Here is a 25841-nt window from a genome sequence, read left to right on the forward strand (position 1 = left end):
AAACCCATGTTGAAGAAAGAGTTGTGAGACAGAAAACTCATTTTCTATTCACAATGCCTTTGCTCTGTTCACCACTCGATTCCAGCTTTAGCACTGACAAGCACGAGCACACAGGAACATTGACCAGAAGCAATAACTGTTACAACACTGCAACTTAACACATTAACACTGACATGAACAGTCCAGGAATTGTGAATTTTATTAGCACCAGATATTTAATCACTGATTTTTACACTACGTTTGTAATCAAATCCAAGCAAGAATGCAAGAAATACCAAACTATTCCTTTCTCATCTGTCAGTGCTGCGACACATTTAAATAATGCGTATGTGTTTGTCTTTACTTTTTACTAAGAACTCAGTCAGTGACCCCCTGAAAACCACCGTTGTTATGGAAAAGTGTGCATTTCCTGATCGGTTAGCAAGTGGTTGCTTAAGGTGGCTGACAGTTGCAAACTGAACTCAATCGAGAACCTCACTGTGATTGCTTTGGTTCATGGAAGCTGCAAACTTGTCTGCAAATACTCATCATTTACCTCCCAAGCTGCACAGACATTTGAAAGACTGCCACACAAACTGGAAGTATAGTAAACCCTGCGCCTTGTTGTGCAACAAACACATTTCAAAAGTGCACTGCTTTTACTTTGAAGGTAAATGGTTTCCTTTCTGGTTGTAAAGGAGTTTGCAGGTGTTTGCAGACAAGTTGGGTTAGGGATACAAACTGATGAAGACTGCTCTACTCTGGTTAATTAAGCAAATTAATGTCCCTTCAGACACTAATGAAATTTTCTTTAAATTTCTAATAATACTATTAATATTTATTTCATGAATGAAAAAAAAAACAGGTTTCCATTTGTGGCTCATTTGAAAAATCAAAGATAAATGATTTACACAAAACTGACAATTTTTTCCCCATACGGCGACAGTTTATGTTCAGTACCTGCATGTCGTCTCCTCGGAGCATGTTCCCTGAGAGGTCCAGATGGACTAGGCTGCTGGGGATGGACGGGTTGGCACTCAGTGACTGGCAAAGGCTATTCACCCCTATAACACAAACACACACAAAACAAACACTGTCAGTGTTATCACAGCCCTCAAATCTCCACTTGATGTTTTGACAGTATATTGAAGGAAATGGCAGGAAATGAGCAGTGGGAGAAGACCGGAAAGAACGGGCTCAGAACGTCGAGTGAGTGCATGGAAAACGAAACGAGTAGGCCTCCACACAGTTCTGTAAATGCAATCCACAATTCCAATAAAAACCTATCAAAATAAACACAGTAAAGGCGATATTACCGACTTAATAAATATATTGAAAAAGATATCTTGCAATAAATATACTGAAAAAGCCCCACAAAAACTAATCTTTATGCAACCAGTGTGTGTTTGCCAGAGTTAACATGCATGTGGCATGCACGTCTATGCACGCCTGCATGCATTTCCACAGCTTATTATTGACACACTGTGCACGCAACCACTGACCTGTGTCACATCACATCGCATGGCTGACATGGTACTCTGACACTTTAATACTATGAAGTCCTGACTGACTGTGTCAGCCTGTAAATCAAGGCGTGACTGTCAAATAAATGCTTTGATGAAGAGATGAAAAAGAATGAGATTAAAGACAAATGAGAGTAAGAAAAAGGACAATCAAAACATCAAATGAGCAAATTGCTGAATTATGTGCTGCAGCAAAGCTGTTTTAAAAAACCCAAACAAACAAACAAAAAAAAAAGAGTAAATGTCCCCAATCCGCAGCTTTTGCTCTTGGCATGGAGTCACAAATTATGGATTGAACCTTCAGCAAGGCAGAGCTCAGTTTAAGCAGCCTTACTAACTCAGCATGTGGAATATGATAGCTTTTTATTGATTGCCTGAAAAAAAGCAGGTTTACAATGAATTCCTATAGACCAGCACGGCGCTGAATAGTTTATTTTGGATGATATCCAAGAAAAAAATAGCCTTAAATACAATCAGCCTCTTGGGACTATTTATTAAAGGAAGGACTTTGGTCTACAGACTGAAGGAAAGTGGTTTAGAGAATAGCATTTATGCAAATGAAAACATGAACACTGTTTACAATTTCTTCCCTTTCCATGCATCTCTCTATAATAGTGTTAATAGTGTGATAATTAAGTCTCATTAGCATCCCAACAGTGGGTGTGATCACATTAGTGGAGGAAATTAAGTGCATCTTTCACTTATGCAAAAACAGAAAGAAAAACAAGTGATTACAGCACGATATTTGTATCATATGTCCTTTTAACCAATCTGCTACTTTTGCTACAATCTCGCAAGTGGATCCACGGATCGCTTTAACATTTCAACAACTCTACAGACGCAAACACCAAGGGAAAACAGCACATACCTTTGGGTGAGAGTGAGGTTTTGGAAAAGTTTAAATGTTTGAGCCCCAAACGGAGTTTGGCAAACTGAGCACCCAGGGAGGAAACACCTGCAACGAGAGAAGAATTTATTCAACACAGGTCTATCTTAACTGTCCATGAATGCTTGGGTATTTGTTACCTGAAAAATAAAGCATTACACCACATTGCAATAAAAAACTAACAAACAACTGCTTAGTTTATATGACAATATAGTTACAGTTATGAGAATGAGCCACCTTTTATTTTTAATATTATTATTTATTTTAAGGTATAGTACGGGAAAAATCAGTCACAGTAACTAATACTCAGGTATTGTAGTTAATGTCATACACAGTAAATGTATGAAATGATAAATTTATATACATATATATGTCTATGAAGGGCATATTCAGCAAATATTTGTAATAAATTTTACATGATGACAAATAAACTAGAGACTGGTGAGCCCCAGACACCTGTTGCATGTTTACAAGCGTCTGTATGAATATTTGGTGGAATGCATCTTTAATTCATGTGTCCTGGATAAACTGAGAGGCCTTAGGACAGAGCTGATGAAATATTAAAATGTTGCACTAACTGCACAATCACAATGGAACATAAACCGTCTGTATGATCACTTACTCTAGCTGTGTCAGGCTGTGGTGTTTGTACTATAGAGCTGTCCTTCCACTCTACCTGCATGTTGTTTTATTTGTTTTCTATCAGTTTGGATTTGTTTGTCAGTTCTAACTGTACAGCTTCCCCGCCTCCTGATTCCAATGCCAGAACCAATGCAATTACGTGATATATTACTATATTTAAAAGAATCCTGTAACCATTTGTAACTTGTGAAAATTGTATTTTAATATTACAGAGCAGAGGTGAAACACAGCCTTTAGAGAGGAGAAAGAAGAAGATCACAGAGAAATACATTAAACTAGATCTGCGCATCTATACCTCTGTCCTCCAGTGGGTTGTTGGCAAGATTAATAGTGGTGAGTCCTGAGCTGGGGTTGTGGGCCAGAGCAGCAGCTAGCTTCTGGGCAAAATCGCTGTAGATTGGGAAAGGATGTGTTCATTACAGGTCTATAAACAATGTAAGCACCAAACAAAGACCTTCAGAATGCTTCAGCGCCTTTCATGTTGCTTTTACAGTAGCAGGAAAGAAAAGCTTACAGAAAGTGAACTGAAATATTAGATTGGGACTGCTAAAAAAGCTATCCAATATTTTTAAAGAAGCGAATACTAGAACAGCACGGCAAAGCTCCCATTTCAACACTAAAGAGATTAACAAAACTGGATCCAGTAATGTGATGCACAGCCATTTCCTTCACACATCTGACGGAAGCTAAATCAAATTAACATCCCGGTACCCTCTGCAATGTTGCTGCAGTTTTCCGTATGTAGGTCTCGGTCTTCCCATAGGTTTGAACCTGAAAATACTGAGTCTGTGTATGACAATGCTTCCAACACATTAACAGTTTTCTCTTGCTGTGACACTCATTAAAAATGGACTTTATTACTATTATATCAAGCAGCTATAAAACTAAATTACACTAAATCATAAATCTGACCCAAGTAATGTCCGACCTGTCAATATAAAAGGTCACTCCACAGATTTAATATTGCACTTCCATATAGCACAGACACTTTTGACTAAGAGATTAAAAGGGTAGGTTGAAAAGGGTAAATCACCTCCCATAATGTAAGGTAGCATTTTTAGCTGTATTCATTCTGGATGCAAACCTTGGATTTTCAAAATAAATAGTTTTCCTCAAAATTTGTTCATTCAATAGCAAAAAAAAAAGAAAAAGCTTTCGAAATCAGAGAGTCACATCATATATTTTCAATTCATTAAACTCATTTTAATCTGTTATTAAGCGACCTTGGAGTTCTGAGATTTGAAATTGCGCTAATGATTACATATGTGTACTGTAGCTACCTTTTAATTGTCTTTGACATTTAAAAATGTCTTTAATAAATCGTATTTTCTTACGTTTTGAGTCCTGCATTGTCCAGGACCAACTCCTCCAGTCGACTGGATCGAGACACCACCCGAAGGATCTGCTCACACACATCTGCAGACTGAAGACGAACATATGTCAGAGCATTTTGGTAACAGCTGTGCAAAAGTCTTGAGCCTCACATTTCATTATATTTTTAAGTGTTAGTACAATTTTGGTTCAAATCATCATCTCTACAGACTGTATGGAGGATCATCTTGACAGAGAACAGAACAAAAGGCAGCAAACATCCAAGAAGAAGAAGAGCTTTGAATGTCCCTCAAGAAGCCTAAAGAACCATTTCTGAAGACGACTTAAAGCAGCGGTCCCCAATCCCCGGGCCTCGGACCGTGAGTCGTTTGGTACCGGGCCGCGAGAGTTGAGGCTCAGGTGTGAAATGTATGGTTTTCAGGGTTTTTATCGGTTTTCAGCGTTATTTTGTTATTGTTTTTATCGTTTACTCGGTTTTCCTGGGTCTTTTCACGTGTGTTATGAATAAATCTTTTTTTCGGTACCGGTACTAGTTGTATTTTGTTGTATTTATCCGCGACACCTTAAAGGCCGGTCCATGAAAATATTGTCGGGCATAAACCGGTCCGTGGCGCAAAAAAGGTTGGAGACCGCTGACTTAAAGAAATTACAGGAAATCTTCTCTATAAGAGTTCAGGCTGTGTTGAAGATTAAAGGTGATCTTGAAACATCTTGGAAACTGCCCGTTTCCAATTTTTCTAGCAAAATACTAAGAATAATATATTCTTTCCTAAAGATTTGTGAATGTTGCACACGAAAAGTGTGAACGGACAGAAAATGATGCTCTGTATTTAGAGTCACACTCAAAGCTGTGCAGTAGGTTCTCGCTCACAGATTAACTAAAGTGAAATTTTTCACAGCATAAAAATATACAAATTAACTGAACAAGCTCCAAGGCTTAGGACATGATTTATCTGGAACAGCAAAACTTTGATACTGAAGGTCACAGGAACAACAAAGAAGTGTACTTTTGCAAGTGTTCTTGTTCTCAGCTGCTCTCTCCAGAAAGCAGTCTATTTATGCTAATTAAAACCCAACAGTATACAAGTGAATTGTTCTACTTAAAGACCATTTAGGCATGACAAGGGAGAGACTGGGGAGTTCAGACTCTGGACACCTTAAGAGGGAGAAAAATAGTTCTCGCTTCTGTGGTCTGAACACCACAGGAGACACAACAGAGGGACGAAAAGCACTCATATTTAGACAAAATTAAAGATTCAACAGCTGAATGTCCATGCCCTACCTAGATGCTCACTGACCCACTTCACTGTGTGCTGCGTCATACATACACACAGAAATCATGCACCAGACATATTCAGTTAGCATTGCTACAGATATATCTTCCAATAATCTGCACTGAAAAACGCAAAAACTTTCGTTATGATAGCAGGGCCAGTATGTTGTTATTAATCACAGTAGCTGACATTTCTTCAGTGAGGGGCTGTTTCTGTTAGTGTGGCCAAAACAGTGCCTGTATTGTCCAACGCGGGTCTCTAGAGTGTGGAGGAGAGAAAGGAGAGAGTGATGATGGAAAGAGAAGGAGACAGTATCAGGAAAACTCGGAAGAAAGGGACTGTTGTTCACATGTTTACTCATCGAAACTATGAGTGTTAAAGAAAAGAATAAGAAGGATGGAGGCCACGGTGGATGACACATGATATTTTTTTAAAAAGAGCGATACCAGGGTAGTGATGGATGAAATGGAGAAAAACAGGGGAGCGAGCAGAGAGGCAGAGGGCACACAAAGAAGTCTTGTCTTTTCCACAGCAGCCACAATAACACTGTTGGGGACAGCAGGGCGACACTGTCAGCATGTGTATTGTACCATTAACCACTCATTAAATAACAACCTTGTCACGCTGTGGTGCTCTGACCCTACACTCTGCTAAATTATCCCACGCTTTCACACATGTGCGAGCACGCATGCACACCGCGCTATCATGGCTTCATTAAAGGGTTATCCCTCTGCCATCCTCTCCTCTTCTCCTCTCTCATTGCTGGGCTCAGCATCTTGATTAGACCACTAGACAAACAGCCTGAATGAACTGAGGATGAGCAGCGAAATCCCTCACTGTGATAGCCTGCTGCCTGTGAGTGTTTGTGTCTGTATTTGTTTTATTACCCAGTCTGCTGCACTGATATTGCTTATCCTTATCTATACGATAGACATGCAAGACTGAAGTTTAAGGCCTGAGGCGCGTGGATTTAATGTTTTACATCTCCTTATCAACTGTTTTTGTTCTCGGTGATCCACAGGATATTTCTTAAAGTAACGCTACGGCTCAACGTTAAACACAAAGCAGACCAGTTTGAGTGTCAACCTCTCGTTGAACTTTTTGTGCATCAACTGGCCTCGTTCTGTCTACTTTCACAAGTTAAAATGTTTAGTTCCCCTCTTCTGGTGTAATTGTTAAACACAATTACTCCTTGTGATGCTTTCTGCCTCATTTCCTTACTCATCTGGCATTTCTCACTTTCACTTTGTCCGCTGACCTTTCCCCCCGACCTTCATGTTTCTGTCCCACTGCTCTGCTGGCTGTCATCGCCTTCTCTCACACTCTCTTCCTCTCTTATTGTTCTGTCAGACTTCCTATTATTTCCATTGGAACGGGATTCAGAGATAATCACGCTCCAGATCACATCCTTGCAGCTCTTGTTTCTCCAGTTTCCCCAGTATCTCTATACAAATATGCACACATTGGGAAAAGAGGATTTTTTTTCCCCCTTAAAGCACTCAAAGAGGACTGGGTTGTAAAGCCACAGAATACAATTCAAACACTGCCAAAAAAACAACAACACTCAAGCAGCACACACAATTGAATAGCACTAAGACAAAAGCCTTACGTATCATCATAACCACACACTAATCTCAAACAGAAGGGCAAACATTAGACAGCGCAGGTACCTGCGTGAACATTTGTGCCCAAGTTTAAACACGGCATCACAAGGGACTGGATTTTAAAATTCAGCACGAAAGAAATTGTCCATGACGGAAGCGTGAGATAATTGCCCGGACTGAGGAAGCTGCGTGTGGTAATTGGTGAGACTGAGCGAAGCCTCGAGACGCAGAGTTGGTAATGGAGTGCTGCAGGGGGGCAACAGCCTAAGACATTGAGCCCCTTTGTCTAGTACGGATTAGGAGTCTTATCACACGAAAACATTGGGCTGATCGTCAGTCAACAGAGTGGTGGGGGAGATGGAGGAAACAAAGGGGAAAATATTCTGTGCATACACCCCTACATACCATAAGCAAAAAGTAGAGGAAAAGCTGCTTACATTAGAGTGTATTTACAAAGAGAAGGAAAAGTCAAAATATGCAATATAGAAAGAGACAGACATTACACAACTGAAATCTATGTGATGCAACTTTTTCCCCTTTTTTAACTTTCCAAAAAATAGTAAGGAAAATCAGCTCTGCTCTTTAGCATAATTTAAAATATGCCAAACGTGGCATGATAACACTCTCAACACAGTTTTAGACCCGCAATAAAACAGAATAAATCTCCATCTTTTGCTCTAATTAGCCGCTTTCTGTTATCACTTGAGACATAAATCACGAATGGAGGCAAACTCTAAGCCCTTACCGACAAATACCGTCTCATACAAAGCAGAAGCTAACGTACCGCAGTTGCAGCAATGAGGCGAGGCGGCGAGAAGCAGGTTTACCCAACCAAAGAAATACAGCAGGGCGGCTTTCTTACCTACCTACACCTGGGATAGGATTAAATCTGGTTCTGTGGGAAAACACTAACAGCGCATACCTTTTATCCAGCACAATGAAGATATAAGCTACATTCATATACAAACTAAAGGAATGAGAATGGAAGAGACTAGCGCTGCTATAAGATCTACCTTTGTTAATATGCTTGGTGATGAGCAGCAAACTACATCCTCTGACATGACCACAGAGCTCTTAAAACAGCGTTAACAAAGAACTGAATATTAAATCTTCTTTGGAGTGCTCAGACTTTAGCTTGCATAGTGTTGGTCAGATTTTCAAATATGAGAAGTACTAACCAGCTTGTAATCCTTAGTAGAGACCTTGGTGAACCACTGGTTAAACTCCAGGACTGCTATTATAGCTACCAGATCCCTGAGGAGGAGGAGGACAAATGCAGAAGAGAAAAAGTCAGAGCAGCCATGAAATCTTTTTTTTATCTCTCTCATCAATACCATCTCAGACTCAGTGATGACTTTGATGGTAGTTTTTAAATCGCACTGGTGGTAATATTTAAAGATCTTTGCCGGCACTCACCTGTTCTCCAGATGACTGAAGTCCTGCAAATTAAGTTCTCTGGTGTCTTGCGTTAAATATATAGTGTCTACATCCTGGAAAAGAAACGAGTAATTAATCTTGACTCTAGACACAAAGCAATTGCACTGGGAGAGTAAAAGATTTGATTCATGTAGGAGAAAAAGAGCAAGAGCACAAAGGCGTCAAGAAATAAGGCTCTATATATGTGTCAGAGCTGTTGGGCCTTATCAAAAGTTGTTGCATGTTTATGGATCCAGCCTACAGCGGTGAGGCTTAGATGAAGAAGGATCTGTCAATGTGATCTGTGCAACTGCACAAAAGAATATAAACAATGCTTACCCACTGCACCTCTTCTCTGTAAGGCATCCCCAACCAGTCACAAACACATCGGTACATCTGAGAAAACCCACCTACACAGAGACGGAGACCATCAAATATGAAAAGAGAAAACAGAACAAAGTAGACATGTGAAAGGAGGATTTTGGAAACATGATTATTTGCAACATTGCTCAGACCATGTAAACTTACTACAGCAGCAACACATCATTTAGAATATATAGAGAGCCGTTTGGAAAAGTCTTGAGCCATTCTTCATGTCCTACTTTTGTTAAGAAAATGTAATGTAGATATATTGATATTGATTTATTGAAATCTGTGAAAACATTCATGGAAATACAGTATATAAGGCATTTAGATGCTTTCCAGATAGCATTACATGATAGATAGAAATCGGATGACACATTTCTGTGTTCATGAATCCAACAATTTTTGACCAGATCTCCAACACCACTGGTTGAAATGCATCCCCAAAACATTCAAACATAACGTGTTTTACAGATTCCTGTAGACAGTCTGTTGTACCTCTCTCCTAACCTACTCTGTACACACTGAGGATGATTTAACCCTAAATCACTCAAACAGACCTGTTGCCACTGATTTTTAGTCCAGTTCTTGTGCAATTTGGCATATCTCAGCTTTTTCTCACAGTTTTCCTTCCTTAAGAATGGCTTCTTGATATCCAACCTTCCACTGAGAGATGATGAGGCTTCAGTGAACAGCAGATAGATCATCTAAAGAGCCAGATAAATCTGTCAAATCCTGGGTTAAGTTATTTGGGGGGATATCTTCCTTTTTTCCTAAGGAAATTACATTGCTACTTCTTTTGTCCTCCACTTTTCCAGTTTACTCAGTTTTTAAGGACTCACTGCATACTGTTAGATCTCACATTACTGACTTCAAGAATCACCTTGTTGGTCAAGAAATGTGATTTTATGACTGTAAAACTGCCATTTTTCACAGATTTAATAACTGGAGAGACATGTGGGTTTCTGTGACAGGCTGCAAGTCTGGCTCGGTGGAAGTAAAATATAAAGAAATAATGGGTGGCTGAAGATTTTTGCACAGTACTGTGCGCAGATGCACGCAGTAGTCACAGGTTCATACCACAGGGTCCAGGTTCAGCAGGTTTATTGTTCTCCCACAGAGTCTGCAGAGAAGAGAGTCGGTCTGGAGGCTCCATGCAAAGCTTCTTCATCACTTTACTGAGAAAAGAAGTCAAATGAAAATATATTATGAAAACTGCAGCTGGTGAGAGTTTCAAACTCACAGTTTCATTCTTTTTGAAACAAGCAATACTGAACTGCTTTTGCAAAGCCTTACTTTTCTACAGACATTTTGTAAGCAAGCGACGAGGCAGCTGTTATGGTACTGCAGGAATTTAAAAATAAACTATGTGATCTTAAATTTAAAAAAACAACAACTAACATCTAACTGCTTAAAATATAACAAAAGGCAGTATTAATCCCTTAATGCCTGTTGTATCTTATTCAATACACACACACACACCCAGTTGTAGCAGAATTGATACAAATTAAAACTTATATGCAAATTTACATTTTTTTTCTATTTGTCACAAAGTTTAATAAATACTCAATTTTCTAAAAAATAGAATTTTCTGCCAGTAGTTCAGGCTTTAAAGGGTAAATAAAATACAATCACATTTAACGATGGTCAGCCTCACGATGAGCTCAAACACTGTACTGTTCAAGGGTTATAGAAGTTTATGGTTTACGTCCATATTCATTTCTGCATTTCTATTCTTGCTTCCTGTTCAACAAATCTATGAAAGACACTCACATCTGCACTGCAATACACAGCCACACTGAAATAACACAGAAATCTATTACTTCAGTACCTATTAGGAAGGAGTCTGTGACAAGACAGGTGAATATTGTACATTTTACACACACACACACACACACACTGGACATTGCTATCTTAGTGGGGCCATCTCATTGACATAATGCTTTCCCTAGCCCCTTACCCTGACCTTCAAAAATGAATGCCTAACCATAACCCAATTGTAACACTGACACTAAAACCACATTTTCAGTCTGAAAAATGCCTTCAAACTTGTGGGGACCAGGATTTTGGTCCCCATAAGGGCTGTTGGTCCCCACAAGTATAGTAAATGTCACATTTTGGTCACCACAAAGATAGGAAGAACCAGAACACACACACACACACAAACACACGCGCACACACACATGCACGCACACAACGAACTCACCTAGGGGGCAGACCTGGACATATCCTCTGCATACAGTTTCCTATGTGAGCCACCACCTCATTTACCTCGTCTGTGGAGGGCAACTTCAACGAAAATGAGCCACGCTCATATTCTATGGACAGCTTAACGGACATAATCTTAATTAGTTATCACAACAACTAATGATTCCACCTTCACCACAAGTCAAACACAAGTGCACCCATTTAGTTAAGGGACCAACACATTTTTATTTTCTCCTTCAGTCTTTTTTAATCAGATATGATTAAAAAAGACTGATAATCAGTTAATGCAAAAACACACAATACATCAATGTTGAATCCTAATTCAACATTGATGTATTGTGTGTTTTTGCATGCATGTGTCTTATTCTGTTCATTTTAATCCATATTTGACTCTTTTTTTTTTTTTAAACACCTCTATTGAAAACAATTAAAGTGAAAAAAATGTAAAAACCCATCTATCTACGTAACAACAGTTCTATCCCAAATCTCTGCATGTAATGATTTAATAGTATTAACCAAGACTGGCTGACCATTTCAGCATTCACTACAATTATGCAAATGCAGATCAGAGCCTCTTCTACCGGCCAAAATTTACATAATCTTTGCTGATACATGGGAGACCATCGGTCAAGATATTAAGAGGACTAACATCTCTCAGACGAGTGGGACAGAGGTCCAGCTCCAGGAACAGGGTGGTTAGTGTTGGATTATCATATTTTATGGATAAATCCTGCTGACTGGCAGCTTGGCACAGATGTTACGTGAATTAATGAGTTTCTACAGATCATACCAGCATTTAAGAGGTTTTCCTGCCATAGTTTTAGATTTGTTTATTTTATTTTTTCATCCTGCTGAAGTGAAGTGTCCCTAAATAGGATAAAAAGACTTTTCACCAGATTTAGTGTATTAGTACAATATATGCTGATGATTAACACATCATGAGCACTCACAGAAACAAAACAATATTAAAACCTGACATATAAAAGTTTAGGCATGTGTGTTTATGTGATGTGCCTATTGTCTCACTGACTATTCAATGCTTCATTTTTTAATCGTAATTCTTTAAACAGCATCTAGACAGGTTACAGAATAACACAGATGATGCACTTTAACATAAACACAAAATAGAAACACAATTTAAAGGAATAGCTGGACAGCTTCAACTTTGTTCTTACTCTTAACATGAATGAATGAAGGACTGTAGTGTGAAGCTTTTTTCTTTAATATTTTTCTGTACCTGCGTTGGCTTGTTGCAAGCAATTCCCTGGATCTCCAGATAATTAAAGGAGTGTTCCACCTAAAAGAAGAGAACAGATGTCCCATTAAAATTTTAATATCATCCAATGGCTTGACCTTGTAGTAATGAGAAGTGACAGCGACACAGATACCGCAAATACAGGATTTTTAAATATCTGTATCGGCATCGTTCGTAAACAATACAGATATTTTATTTAAGTAGAGGATAATGCTATATATCAGCCAGCCAATATATTTTTTCTTCCAGACTCACAAACATAAACAGATTTCTCTAAAATTCACTAAGATAGTTGTTTTTTTAAACCCACACCCTGTCTGACGCTGCTCAGATTAGCTGGGTGTTGGGCTTGTGGATTTCCAAATATGTGTGCTGCCAAAAAGGGATTTGCAAGACACTAAACTATGCAACTTTAACATTCAAACATCGTCAAGCTTGTTTTTCCATTCCCTATTTCACTTTATACATTTTTAATTATCATCGTTATAAATACAAACACCAATGGATTACCATATACCTAATATCGGGCAATATCGGGCTCTGACATCCATTGGTTTAGCTTTAGTGCAGATCACGCTGAACTACAAGTTATTACATTCTAGTGTTACCATACTGTTTAAGAATATGCTGGTTGATATTAAGAAGAACAATTATAACAACCAAAAAAGAAAAGAGAGAAGAAGAATATTAGGAATAAATTGGTGTAATGCGCTAACTCTAATCTAATGAGTCCTGCTTAAAAGTGTCTGTGTCACAGTTAATCAGTCAGGTTGCAGTAATTTAATCTTCCAACACTGACTCACACAGACGAACTTGTTTTAAAGTCATATTTGGTGTTACATGTTTTTCATCACAAATACTTGCATCTCAGTTTTTAGTCAAGTCCACTGGAAATAAAATAAACCAACTACATATGACACATGCTGTTCAACTTCTTGTGGCTTTTCTCTGCTTTGCTCAATTTCAAATGTACCTTTTAAACTGTTTGAAATGAGTATGGCTCTCTTGCAGCTTAAACAGAACAAAAATATAGTGAATCATCATTCAAAAGACAGTCTATCAAAACATTAGGGCTAGAGAAACCAAGAGCAGTCTTGTATCTGAATGTTTTATTTCTGCTTCAAGAGAGCAACTCAGGACTGAGGAGACAAAGAAAAGCAGCGACTTGCCTTCACAGGCCTTAAAAGGACAGAAACTGAGATTCTTTTAAATACGATTGGAAACCTGTGCATACAAATGCCTTCTGCTTCATACTGAGTGCAGTTTTCCTCTGCTACTTGCTTTCACACAAACACATACAGTGCCTGAGGGTAGGCCAGAGAGCAGGGCCAGACTATTCCAGGTGGGCGCTGTGTTCCTGAGGCTTGGCTCAGAGATGAGAGGAGGGAGAGGATAAGCAGACTGTCTGTCTACTGTCTGACTACAGTATGCAGTGTGTGTGCGTGCGCGCATTTGGTTTCGTAGTGCTTGTGGTTACTAAATAAACACACAATAGCAACTCTCTCATTCAAGGTGCTGTGTAAAAACACCCCGCCCCCCAATTTATATTCAGCGCTTACTTTAATGTGAACTGACTTTTAAAGAAGAAATTAGCATAACTGACATAAAGACATCAGAAGAAATCAGCTCAGCTAATGACATGTTTCTCAAATAAAACAAAGCAGCAGATTCCAGTAGCTGTTATTGTTATATAGGGAGGTTTGGTAAGTTTTAACAGGGTAGAAGGCTACCAACTGTAAGACACTAAATTAATCTTACACTAATTTTGATGCTCATTTGTTACTGCAAAGTGTTGTTTTCTACAATATGTATCCATAATGTAAAATAGGTCAATCAGTTTATTTATTTCAGCCTGTAAAAAGATGTGGCTGTAATATGAAAGGACTTAAATCAGTGTGGTGATGAAATCTGGGCTTCAGCCATTGGCGACGGCCAGCTCCATGCTGGGAGGTGTATGGAACCAAATGCCTGAGTAATTGCATCATTCACTCATTCGTTCACTGCCCGTCTGTCAGTCTAACGGGTCACACTGTACCTAAGTTTATCTGAAAGGTATTTATTATAACTGTTAATACTGAGGATGCTGCTGACCATTTGTATTTCAGGTTTTAATGAGATAAGGGACACTGACTATGTTTTGTATATCAAAGGTATGCTCAGTGTGACCTTTTATTACATAAACTCCATTTATTTTGACATCAAACAAAAGACAACCGAGCTGAAGAGCATACAGGTGAGGATAGAAAAATAAACAGAGACAAAAGGCAAGAAGGAAGATTGGAATGAATGTGTGTGTGAGCATGTGTGCATGTGTGCATGCTTTTAGGAAGACACTGGCAGACAGCGAGGCCCTGGAGCTTCTCAAGAGGAGCCAAAGCATCAATCGAAGCAGCGCACACACAGAAAACCACTGACAAGCACATGAGAGAGCTAGAGGGGGATTTCAGCTATAACTAAGAGGAGAAATATAATGTCTGATGTTTAACTGAGGTTTTACTTTTATACACTAAAAACACTTCAACGTTAAGGCCTTGGGCTGCCTTCAGGAAAACAATACGGATGAAATCCCCATCCTATAGTTTGTGCTCCTATAGGGTTTTAAAGCATCACCACTTTTTATGCATAATAGATGAGTGCTCAAGTAGAAAAACACTATACAAGAATCCATGCATTTACCTTTTACCATAAAATAATACAAAATCATCTGTTGTATTAAAAAAAAAAACAGCTTTCAACAGAAGGTGAGTACAGAGGATCGAGAGTGAGGAGAAGCTAAACTTTATTTAAGATTGACTGATCTTGGTTGTGAAATAGACTTTACATTAGAAATTTAGGAGAAAATATGGTAACAATCTTTTACTTTTTCTCTCTTTCTAGTTTTAATAACAGGCGCCAAGAAACCACCCATAATATTAGTGCATTAGTTGCCACTAGTGAATGAATACTACTACTACTAACAACAACAACAACAACAACAACAATAATAATAATAATAATAATAACAATAATAAAGGATCTTTAATGAGTTTTATATGAAAAAAATGAAAAAGATTAGAGGAAAAAGATTTGCCAACTACAACAAATTTGGATTTGAAACCTTTTTGTTGATGCAAAAATTAGTCAATCACAAAATTAATCACAAAACTGTAATTTTTCTTTAAACAAAAAAAAATAGAAAAAAAAAAAAAGATTTTCTGCCTGTCAGCTTAATGTAATAGAAATTCATTTAAAACAAAGTCAATCCACTGAAGACAAGATACTAGTTATCCCATTGACCTTTGGCATTGTAGTGAGTGGGGGATGGAAACAGAGGTGTCAGCGTAAGAGAAACGGATGAACTAATGGATTATTGAAAAAGATTGGCAGGATAAGAGTGAGAAAAGAAATAGGGGAGGAACGGTGATCTGTGGCTGTGATCTGGCTAACCAAAGAAAGACAGAGGTTTCACTACAAGAGAGAGAACTGTCTCCCAACAGAAGAGGTGTTTAAGCCAAGAAAAGAAAAAAAGGTGGAAAAAGATCCGAATGCAGGCTGAGATATGGGGGCGGCTCTTTATAAAGCAGGTGTCTAATCCCTCTGGTCAAAAGACAGCAGACAGATAAAAAACAGATGCAGAACCAGCTAAATAAACAGACTTTAAACTTGTGGCTCATAACACTGGAAACTTTTCCAAAGTGGAAAATGATGTTATGTGAAAGAGTGAACTATGATGTTTTCTGTGTTCAGTCAATCAACCAACTGCACTGTCTCCAGGGCACCGTATTCACTAGAGAGCAGGCAGCTTCTTCTTTTAAAATAAGATGGTATGCAATATTGCAACTTGAGAGAAATCCTGTTAAAGCTTTCCTGTCCTGTCAGGCGAGTCCAGATTTTGTAGGTGTTTTCTATAGACAGTCACATCCCTGTTTGGGTTCATGACTCTAAGCTTTGGTTATGCATGTGGTCAGGCTAGAGGCTATTTTTGACAATGAGTCACTACTACTGCGAAAAACTGCTGACGCTGAAAACGTGCTTAATCACTTTTTTTGCGTCATTAGCATTAGCAGCCATAACAGCATGGATGGTACTGTATCCACCTTGTGGGTCTGTGTGTGTCATGTGTACTTTGACAAGTATAAATAGAAGATCAAGCTTTAAAAAAAATGAGCTCAAAGATGGCCAGAAAAGCCAGCAAACCCTTGGCCACTGGCTCACCCACTTCACACTCCTGTAATACATTCTGCTTATTTTTTTCTTTATCAGAATATTACAGATGCAGGATTGGACAAAACTATTTTAAACAACTTTTATTGTGCAAAAACAGCAGCACAAGTCTCCTTGATAATACATGTAGTGATGGTAACAGTAGTTTTGCATGAACATCTGTGTTGTGTTACTGCACTGCTGGTTTTTATGTGGTAGTGGTGACTGTGCTTGTAAAGATGATGAGGGATATTTCAGTGCTGGTGACAGTTACCATCTGCACTGCATCATCGCACCACTGTATAAAAGGATTTGCCAGCAAGCTTTAGATCTGCTTCAGGTACACAAACTTAAAAGTAACTATTTAAATCCAAAACTGCTCCTTGTATCACCAGCGAGAACAAATGAAGGCTGAAACAGAATCGCTAACTCTGCTGTAAGGAAATATCACACACTGCTGCTTGCAACAAGCAGAAAACAGTGCTACTGTGTGTAATAAAAGAGTTGCAACACACTGATCATTATTCAGACAATAAGCAGCTTGTTGTTTTGGTTTTATGGTCATGAAACTTTTGGTTCAGTCTTCATATTCTGAAATTAACCAGAAAAATGTTAACATACATTTTTTAAGTTCGTGTTTTTCTCTCGCAACAAACAAGTAGTGAAAGAGGAGAATGAAGCAAGTTAGCAAGGAAAATCCCAGAAACCGTTTCCAGAAAACTTTCCCAGAAGTTCCAAAACTTCTGAAGTGATTTCAACAGTTTAATATATTTTTTTAAATGGAAACAATGAGCCCTAAAAGTACTTTTCTAACACAATACTACACTCTTAATTTAGTAAAGTATACTATTCTCAACTGCTCTTACCTTGGCAGGAATGCGTGCCGTCAAGAGGTAGGCTCGGTAAGATGCGAGAGCCTAGGGGAGAACAGAGACAATAATGAGTATGTTGCTGTAAATATACACTGTGAACAACAAGAACCAGGAAATGACAAAGAACACAAAGAGCTGCTCTGGTGACTCATCAGGATGAAAAGACTTGTGACTGTGAAGCATCTCTTTGAAAAGTGTGTAACAGAAAGATTCACTGACACTTGAAACGTACAACCAATAACATTGAAACGTGTTAAAGTCTCTTTATCAGCTCACTAAAGATACACATGCACTGCTGCACTAACATTCTTTAGACATTACCCGGCAGAGCTTACGCACACATTAAACGGTCTTTAATCTGCCAGCTCTCTAATACAAAGTCCTTTTGAGGCCTGAATGCACCCGTGTAAGAACAGTGGTGGTAATGGTCCAGTTAATCTGCAAAGAGCAAGTGGTATTCATATATACAGTCTCCTGCCAGCTCTATTGAGGTAGCTCCCTTATTTAAACCAAAGCAGTAAGATGATGTCTGCATATAAGAAAGGACAACTTTCGCATGATGTCCCACCTCGAGTCGCCCAACAATACCCAGAATTCACGTTTAAAAGATGGTTTAGGCAGGCAGCACGGCTTCTCATTGTTAGGCCATAATAGGTCAGCGTGTTTTTCATGACTTTGTGTTTGTGTTGCTTCTCCCTGCTGAATAAACGGTCTTGATCATGTGTGTTTATGATGGAACACAGCGAGGGCAGAGCTTACTCATGTTGCTGGTCTGTGAAAGGCTCAACCAGGCATATGTCTAATGCCTGGTTGAGCAACACTTTCAAGCAGACAAGCAGCTTTGAAGGGTCATTTGGCTGAATTGTTTTGATGCCTCACAAGGAGAATAATGTGGTTTTGGAGATGTTCCTCGTAATATTAACAGTGAAAAGGATGCAATTTCAGTCAGGATTACTACAGTCAAAAAAAGCTATTTATCTGCAACCATATTGTGGGACCTCCCCCGCCTTAATTTGTACATATTCAATTCAATTCAATTTTATTTATATAGCGCCAAATCACAACAAAAGTCGCCTCAAGGCGCTTCATAGATACAGAGAAAAGCCCAACAATCATATGACCCCCTATGAGCAAGCACTTTGGCGACAGTGGGAAGGAAAAACTCCCTTTTAACAGGAAGAAACCTCCGGCAGAACCAGGCTCAGGGAGGGGCGGCCATCTGCTGCGACCGGTTGGGGTGAGAGAAGGAAGACAGGATAAAGGACATGCTGTGGAAGAGAGACAGAGATTAATAACAGATACGATTCAATGCAGAGAGGTCTATTAATACATAGTGAGTGACTGGAAAGGAAAAACTCAATGCATCATGGGAATCCCGGGACTCCCCCGGCAGCCTACGTCTATTGCAGCATAACTAAGGGGGGATTCAGGGTCACCTGGTCCAGCCCTAACTATATGCTTTAGCAAAAAGGAACGTTTTAAGCCTACGTACAGATGTCAAAAGTATAACACCCAAAGAACAGACAACCCCTAAAATAGGGTTGATGTGGGTTGCAAAGCGACTTGCAGACATATTGCGCCTGAAGGCAGGCTATCCGTCCATATCCATCGTCCACTAAACCAATTCAGGGAGGAAGTTGGATGCGTAAAGTGAAAAAACTTTATCATATGGGCATCACAAACAGGAGAACAAAGGTTTCAACCTTTAAGAAGTAAAAAAAGATTAACATCAAAAAGACATAATGTAACATTTTAAAGACAAAGGCATGGATCATAACACTGCTTTTTCTCCTGCCAAAAAGTATCACAGCACAGCAAAGGTTGACCTTTAAACCTTTAGAGGGACACTGCCACCCTTTTCAAAGAAAACACCCTGCTTGGTCAGCAAAGATACACACCAGGAAGAGATATTTGTTTTACACTAATCATTTATCAGCATATTAAGTTCTTGATGAAATGTTAAATTGGCTAGCATCTAAATTTTCATGATTTCTGCAGTTAGGGCTCACACCGCATGGACTAAAATGCCTTAATAGCCAAAACCCCAATTCAACCTCTGGCCCCAGACCTTTGCTGAATGTCATTCCTGTGCTCTATTTACCCAAAATATGAAATCTAACATGCAGAGGGCCAAAAAAAATACACAACAACAAAAAAACATGTTCTCCATTTAATGTGTCTGACCAAGAGTCTGAAATCCTAATACGCTCAGTTTACTTGAAAGAAAAAAGAAAAGAAACAAAAGTATATTTGTTGTTGGTTACTCAACTTCCTTCTGTCAGAGCTGAAATAGCCCAAACTGTTTATCTGTGTCATACATACTTTCAATAATTTTGGTAAAGCCAATCAGATTTTTGGGGAAAAACTGCCACAAATGCCACAAGTATTGAATTAACTCAAAAACATTCACAATCTTAACATGCAGGCTACAGAGAAAGACAGCTTAGATCAGCTAAGCTTGACACACTACAAAAAAAAGAAAATGGAGGTAGCAGAAAAAAAGAGAACAGAAGTTAGAGAAAACTGATCAGATGGTTTAGAAGCAGAAAAGCAAAGTGAAAGAATACAAACAAAGGAGAGAATAACAGGTTTCTTGAAACAGTGACTGATTTGAAGGTCAGGACAGGAAGAGAGAAAACACTGAAGTCTAGAGACTGTCAAAATCTTTTTTTATAGACGTGAAAAGAGAAACAGAGGGATGAAAAACACGGTTTAAAGGAATGACAGTGGTTCCCAGGCCTCTGTGGCTCAGCTTCACTGGCAGGGCTTTCATGGTTTGATGTGATGGAGACAGACAGGCAGGCCTGTATGGCCAAAGATAACCTCTTCTAAAGAGCATCAGTCACTGCTGCTACTCGCAAATCTCCTCTCATTGTCTCAGTATCATTTCTGCACTGTAGCACTCATTTAGATACAATGTGTCTGCAGGTGTAGTAGTGATGGAATACATTTCATTTCTCCTTAAGGGGTAAATAAAGACACACATTTTATTTAAAGATCACTTTAGTTTAATATCAACTGAGGAAAGTGTAGAGACTGTAACTGATGCAACTGAGATGGATACATAATCCATAATTTGGGCAATAACTTTACAGTTTATATTGCAACGAGTTTGTCTAACCTTGGGAACTGTTAAAGAAGCTCTCCAGCTGCTTTACACAGTTGAGATTAGTCATCACCAGGGGCAGTATTCAACTAGTGGAAACTACTCTAAAATATCTTCTGTGGCTCTGGAGGGAGTTTCCAAAATTAACAAAAATATATTCTTGTTGATGTCATTATAATTGTTTTTTAGACCCAAATTAATGTCTAAAGCAGTTTCTCTCTGGGAGATTAGTATCCTGATTCTGATTAAAGGTCAACATATCTATATTTGGTCATTATTTACTTTATCAATTGCTTGATTGAGCTACTGGAATAAAAGCTGTATTTTTTATCTCAATTCCTTATACAGTTATATTATTATAAGCAGCGTCTTCTTGCAAATGGTCATTACAAAGAACTCACTGACTGTGAGTAGAGTAGAGTAACCATGTGACTGAGGTTTCGTCTTACATGTCCGGTCTTTGTAAATTGTAAATTTAAAGAACTGTAAATAATCCAGTACTTAAATTAAATCAATTAAAGTAGTGCAGATCAGTCACATGCTTTGAAAAGGATACGTTTACTTCCTGCCAAAATTAATCCAGCACCCCTTATAACAAATTCAAAGTGTTTCATAAACTTTAAGCTGCCACGGCCTCTTCAATTTTTCCTTTAGCTTTCCTTCCTGCCATCCTCCTCCTGTCAACGCATGATCGCCCCTCGGCACTCTCTCAGTGCACCACTCTCTCCATCTGCACTTTAGAGTGGACAAAGGAACAACGACCCATGACCCCCCCTCTGCAATGTCCCCTCTACCTCTCTCTGTCTTTGCTATCCGTCTTAAGTGGATTTAAGCCTTGAGCCTTCCCATCAGCCAGTGATTTCACAGCGACCACCATCGTGCGTTCAGCTCTACTCAGCCAACCAGATGGCAGCAGCATTGAAGCATGTCTGCAAGACCAGAGAGAGCATCTGCTATTGCACACACCCCCTCTCTCTCTCTCTCACTGTAATACACATAGAGACACACTAGCATTCACACACATCCTGGTGGCTCACATGCAAGATAACTGCCACAAGCTCTAAAGCACCATTTGTCTTCTTGGCCTGAAATACATATCACCGGCAGACAGACACACATACGCACACGTATACACAAACATCTGACACAGAGCTATAGATACAAATCATTTTTGCTTCGTGCACATATAAAAAAAAAACGAAAAAAAACAACAACTTGCAGTTAAAGCACAAATAAGTACAGGCCAAGAAGACCTCGAACCACTTTTAAAAGATTAGCAATAAATCAAGATCGGAAAAGTGTAAAACTGTGTGTGTGTGTGTGTGTGTGTGTGTGTGTGTGTGTGTGTGTGTGTGTGTGTGTGTTGTGTAGTCCATTCATACTTTCATCATTTCTAGATTATTTTTTGGCTGTCAAATTGTCAACACCCCCCCTCCCGTCTCCCGCCCGCCAACCCATTTATCCACTCAAACACACTTTGCGTTGCTACGGCAACTGCTGCCCCATACTGCAAACACACATTTGTGAATACACTAATAAACGCTCGCACATGAAAGCCGTACACTGCGGTGCCAAGTCTTGCCTGAGAATGTCAATGAGTTTTCACACCCTTAAAACAACTCTCACTCTGGCCTACAGTTAGTCTGAATCTCTGTAGGAACCGGAGCCGCACAGAGCAGCGTTTCATCTGCGGCCATTCAGCTGTGGCAGCACTCAACCACAGGAAATCTTCCCCCCACCAAAAAATGCTTTATTCATCCATCACGTCTTGGGGTGCATTCACACTCAGTTATAGCCATCAATCACACGGGGTCAAATGTATTCCTTTGGTTTGTTCTGGGTGAGAGAAATGTCCAAAATTAAAACTAAAAACAAAATTTTAAAAAAAGCAACAACATTTGTGGCACTGTCAAAGATACTCATGTGTCCCAGAGCAGAGAAATCAACCCAGAGTGGCAGTGCCAAGAACTGAAGTGGCGACTAGCTCCAAGAGAGAGTCAATCCACATAAGAATAAGACCCCTAAGCTAAAAACAGAATGAGTCACTTCAGCTAATTTACCTCTTAAAATTTATTTAAGTAAATTTATTTATTTTGGTTTACCCTCACCCTTTTACACTTCAAAAGGGCCTAAAGATAAGAGCATGACCACTTTGACTCACAGGTTGATACACTGGTGGCGTATCTGATGTCCCGGTGTTGGTGTTGTTCCTGCATCATCATAATAATCTATCTATCTATAGATATATAAAATGCCTTTGTTTATATAAACCTCTCTTATGGAACAAATAGTAGGCATTTTAAAATGTTTTCCTTATCCAACAAATATACCATCAAGTTAGGTTTGTCCGTTAGCCACATTTTGGTTACTTGTGTTTAGCTTACTTCTTAGCTAATGCTAACTGAATACTCAGACAGTAGTCAACTGCAATGCTGGTCCTGGATGAACATCATTATTATGAGGTTGTAGGAACAACACCAGTGTGGGGATAAGAGGTCATGTGAGTTCCTGTAGCCAGCGGTTGTCTGTTAGGGTTCACGTGTGCTAAATGGAGTCATGAAGTTAGACATTGTGTGCTGCCTCCTCTAGCATTTTCAGTGCAGCTATCTGCCAGATAATATGGCTTGCTGTATGGCTGGTTGTACTAACAGACCATCCAAGAAGTCTGCTCTCAGGCCTTAGTACTAATTAGCAGGTATTTATGTCCATGTAATGGACCCATAGAGCCTGTGGGTACACCTTCTGACCAAGCATGCTGGTATTAGCTTGAAACTCTACCCTCCAAAGCCAAAATTAAGCCTATCATTTTTTCTCTTGGACAAATTATGACTCACCAGAAATTTTGGCAGCAGGGAGGTAAAGTGTTTAACTAATTGTTTCATTCATTTTATGCTGAAGCCAAAATATGTTCAGTCAGTGGATAGCGCACAGCCAGCACAACATCCCCTCAGTCCACTGCTGACACAGACTGTTTATTGCATAACTAATGCCAGACATGTCCTTCACTATGTCTAACATTAACGAGTCATGATGTGCTGGCTGCAAACTGTCAACACAGCACAATAAAAGAGTATTTTTTCAAGGCTGTGCACCACAAAAAGTAAAGAGGGGAGAGAGACAGAGAGAAAGAGCGGCATTGAGACAGAGAGGGAGACTGTGGGTGAAGGCGAGCGAGGGCGGTGGTAGACCAAACCCAGTGAAATAACTTAATAGAGCTTAAGTGCTATTTTGCTGATAAGAAGCCATGATGTAAATACAATCACAGGGGAAGACATTTAATGAAGGGCAGTGTTGCAAAGCTGTTTTATCTCTGTCAAAACAAATGCTGCTGTGATGACCCTCTCAGCTGTTAGTACACTGAAATCCATCAGCTCTCCGTGGAGCCAATGCAGTGAATTTCTCTCATTTCCTCTCTTTTATTCCATAATCTCTTAATGTGCCCATACTTCTGTGGCCTCATTGTGCCTCACTGTATTTTAAATACTATGCACAAATGTGAGACTTGTATGCTCGTCTTTATGCCGTGGAATGTATGAATATTTAAAAAAGAAAAAAATAATCGTGGCACAGAAAAACCCAAGAAGGAGAATGCTCAGGTTATTTTTCCTTCTTGTTCAGCCTTTATCTCAAACTGAATGCCATCATAAAGCAATATACAGAGAAAAACTGTTGCAACCTTCATTGTTTTGGTATCTCCTCTCAAGTATATACAGCATATATACTTACTCATGCTAGTGTCTGTGTGCACATATATATGTGGCGAGTATGTAAAGAGAAGGCATACCAATAGACTCAAACCACTGTCTGCTCATATCTTGGAGCGATCAGGGATGGTGTAATTCAGTGTAAGAGATGGGCTGATGATCACTGGACCGGAGCAGCTATTATAAAAAGGAAAATACTACAATATAATCAGTAAGGCAGATACTTTCATGTGTGCCACGTCTACTTCATACATAATCCGAGCGGGTCGCCAGGGTTTTTGGGTTCAGTGCGTCAATAGTATAGAAGTGGATTTAAATAGATCAGCGAATACTCAATAGCATGGTGTGCCACCATTTTTATTGTTAATGAAAAAGACAATAATAATAATAATAATAATAATAATATAGTCATTTATTATTATAGTTGCTTATCCAACTGCTCCTTGAATTCAATTTGTTTTTATTTACTGCCTTAAAAAAAATTAACGCAATACTGTGGCTCATGGATCCAATATTATTACACTTGTGAGCCATAACAGAAGAGCCACCTGCCTAATATTATGTAGGTAAACATGGGCAAAGGACATCTGCCCTTTGGTATCTGGCACAGTGATGCTGGCAGAGGACCAAGTTTGGTCCCGTAAGTTGAGGAATCGGGACTTGATGTATCAGACTTGTTCCTGTGCATCATTTGGATGTTCAATTAGATAAAAATCTGGAAAGTTTGAAGCCTAAGCCTTTGGCGCTATAGTGCTTCCTTCAACCATGACAATTTCTTGATTGATTCTTTCTCTATTATGGTTTGTTCAGTCTGTCTGCATTTTTTGTAACGTGACTTTAATGTAAGGTCATTACAGCACTAAAATACTAAAACTGTGCCGCGATAGCAGCTGGTTGGTTGTCAGCTGGCTTATAAAATTAAAATTAAATTTAACAAAGAAAAAAAAAAATCTCATTTTACACTTATTTGCAAAGTTTTTGTTTCAGAGACTGTCCTGAAATGTAATCCCACATGGATCAATTTTTTTAGGTCTGAAAGACAAGACCGGGATAACACTAATTACAAATCGCTGTCAAGGAGCCATTCTTAAGGAAGGGAAACAAGGAGAAAAGGTGCAGGTATACCAAATTACACAAAAACTGGACTGAAAAATAAATGGAAACAAGACTGGTGGAGTGATGAACCCAAAATTTAAATTTTTGGTTAAAATTAGCTCTTAGTATGTACAAGAGGTCAGGAGAGAGGTATAACAACTAGTGTCTACAGCCATTGTGGAAATTCTGTCATGGCTTGGGGCTGTACTTCAGCCTGCAGTGTTGGGGAACTTGTCAAAAATTTGATGCCATTAGGAACTCAGAGTACCTTTAGACTTTGATCAAGAATGCAATACCATTTGGAAAGTGTCTGATTGGCATGGTTTTATTTGTCAGCATGACAATGATCTCAAACACACTGTCACTCAGTGGAACACCATAAGCCATGCATTGACCTCCC

General features: G+C 39.1%; 1 protein-coding gene across 4 annotated transcripts in view; it reads right to left on the reverse strand.

Moving 5' to 3' along the window:
* Positions 1 to 25841, reverse strand: part of LOC146507792 (F-actin-uncapping protein LRRC16A-like) — a 69173-nt gene that overhangs the window by 24432 nt on the left and 18900 nt on the right. For all 4 annotated transcript variants that reach the window (XM_085178744.1, XM_085178747.1, XM_085178745.1 and 1 more), the window contains exons 3-13: positions 17531 to 17581; positions 12465 to 12524; positions 11226 to 11347; positions 10100 to 10197; positions 8996 to 9066; positions 8657 to 8730; positions 8419 to 8494; positions 4365 to 4453; positions 3326 to 3420; positions 2371 to 2457; positions 940 to 1043 (exon numbers count right to left, since the gene is read on the reverse strand). In XM_085178744.1, the coding sequence (XP_085034870.1) occupies positions 940 to 1043; positions 2371 to 2457; positions 3326 to 3420; positions 4365 to 4453; positions 8419 to 8494; positions 8657 to 8730; positions 8996 to 9066; positions 10100 to 10197; positions 11226 to 11347; positions 12465 to 12524; positions 17531 to 17581 (927 nt within the window). The remainder of the gene's footprint in view (positions 1 to 939; positions 1044 to 2370; positions 2458 to 3325; positions 3421 to 4364; positions 4454 to 8418; positions 8495 to 8656; positions 8731 to 8995; positions 9067 to 10099; positions 10198 to 11225; positions 11348 to 12464; positions 12525 to 17530; positions 17582 to 25841) is intronic.

The sequence above is a fragment of the Neolamprologus multifasciatus genome, chromosome 11, assembly GCF_963576455.1.
Source record: "Neolamprologus multifasciatus chromosome 11, fNeoMul1.2, whole genome shotgun sequence".
NCBI classification, from domain to species: Eukaryota; Metazoa; Chordata; class Actinopteri; order Cichliformes; family Cichlidae; genus Neolamprologus; species Neolamprologus multifasciatus.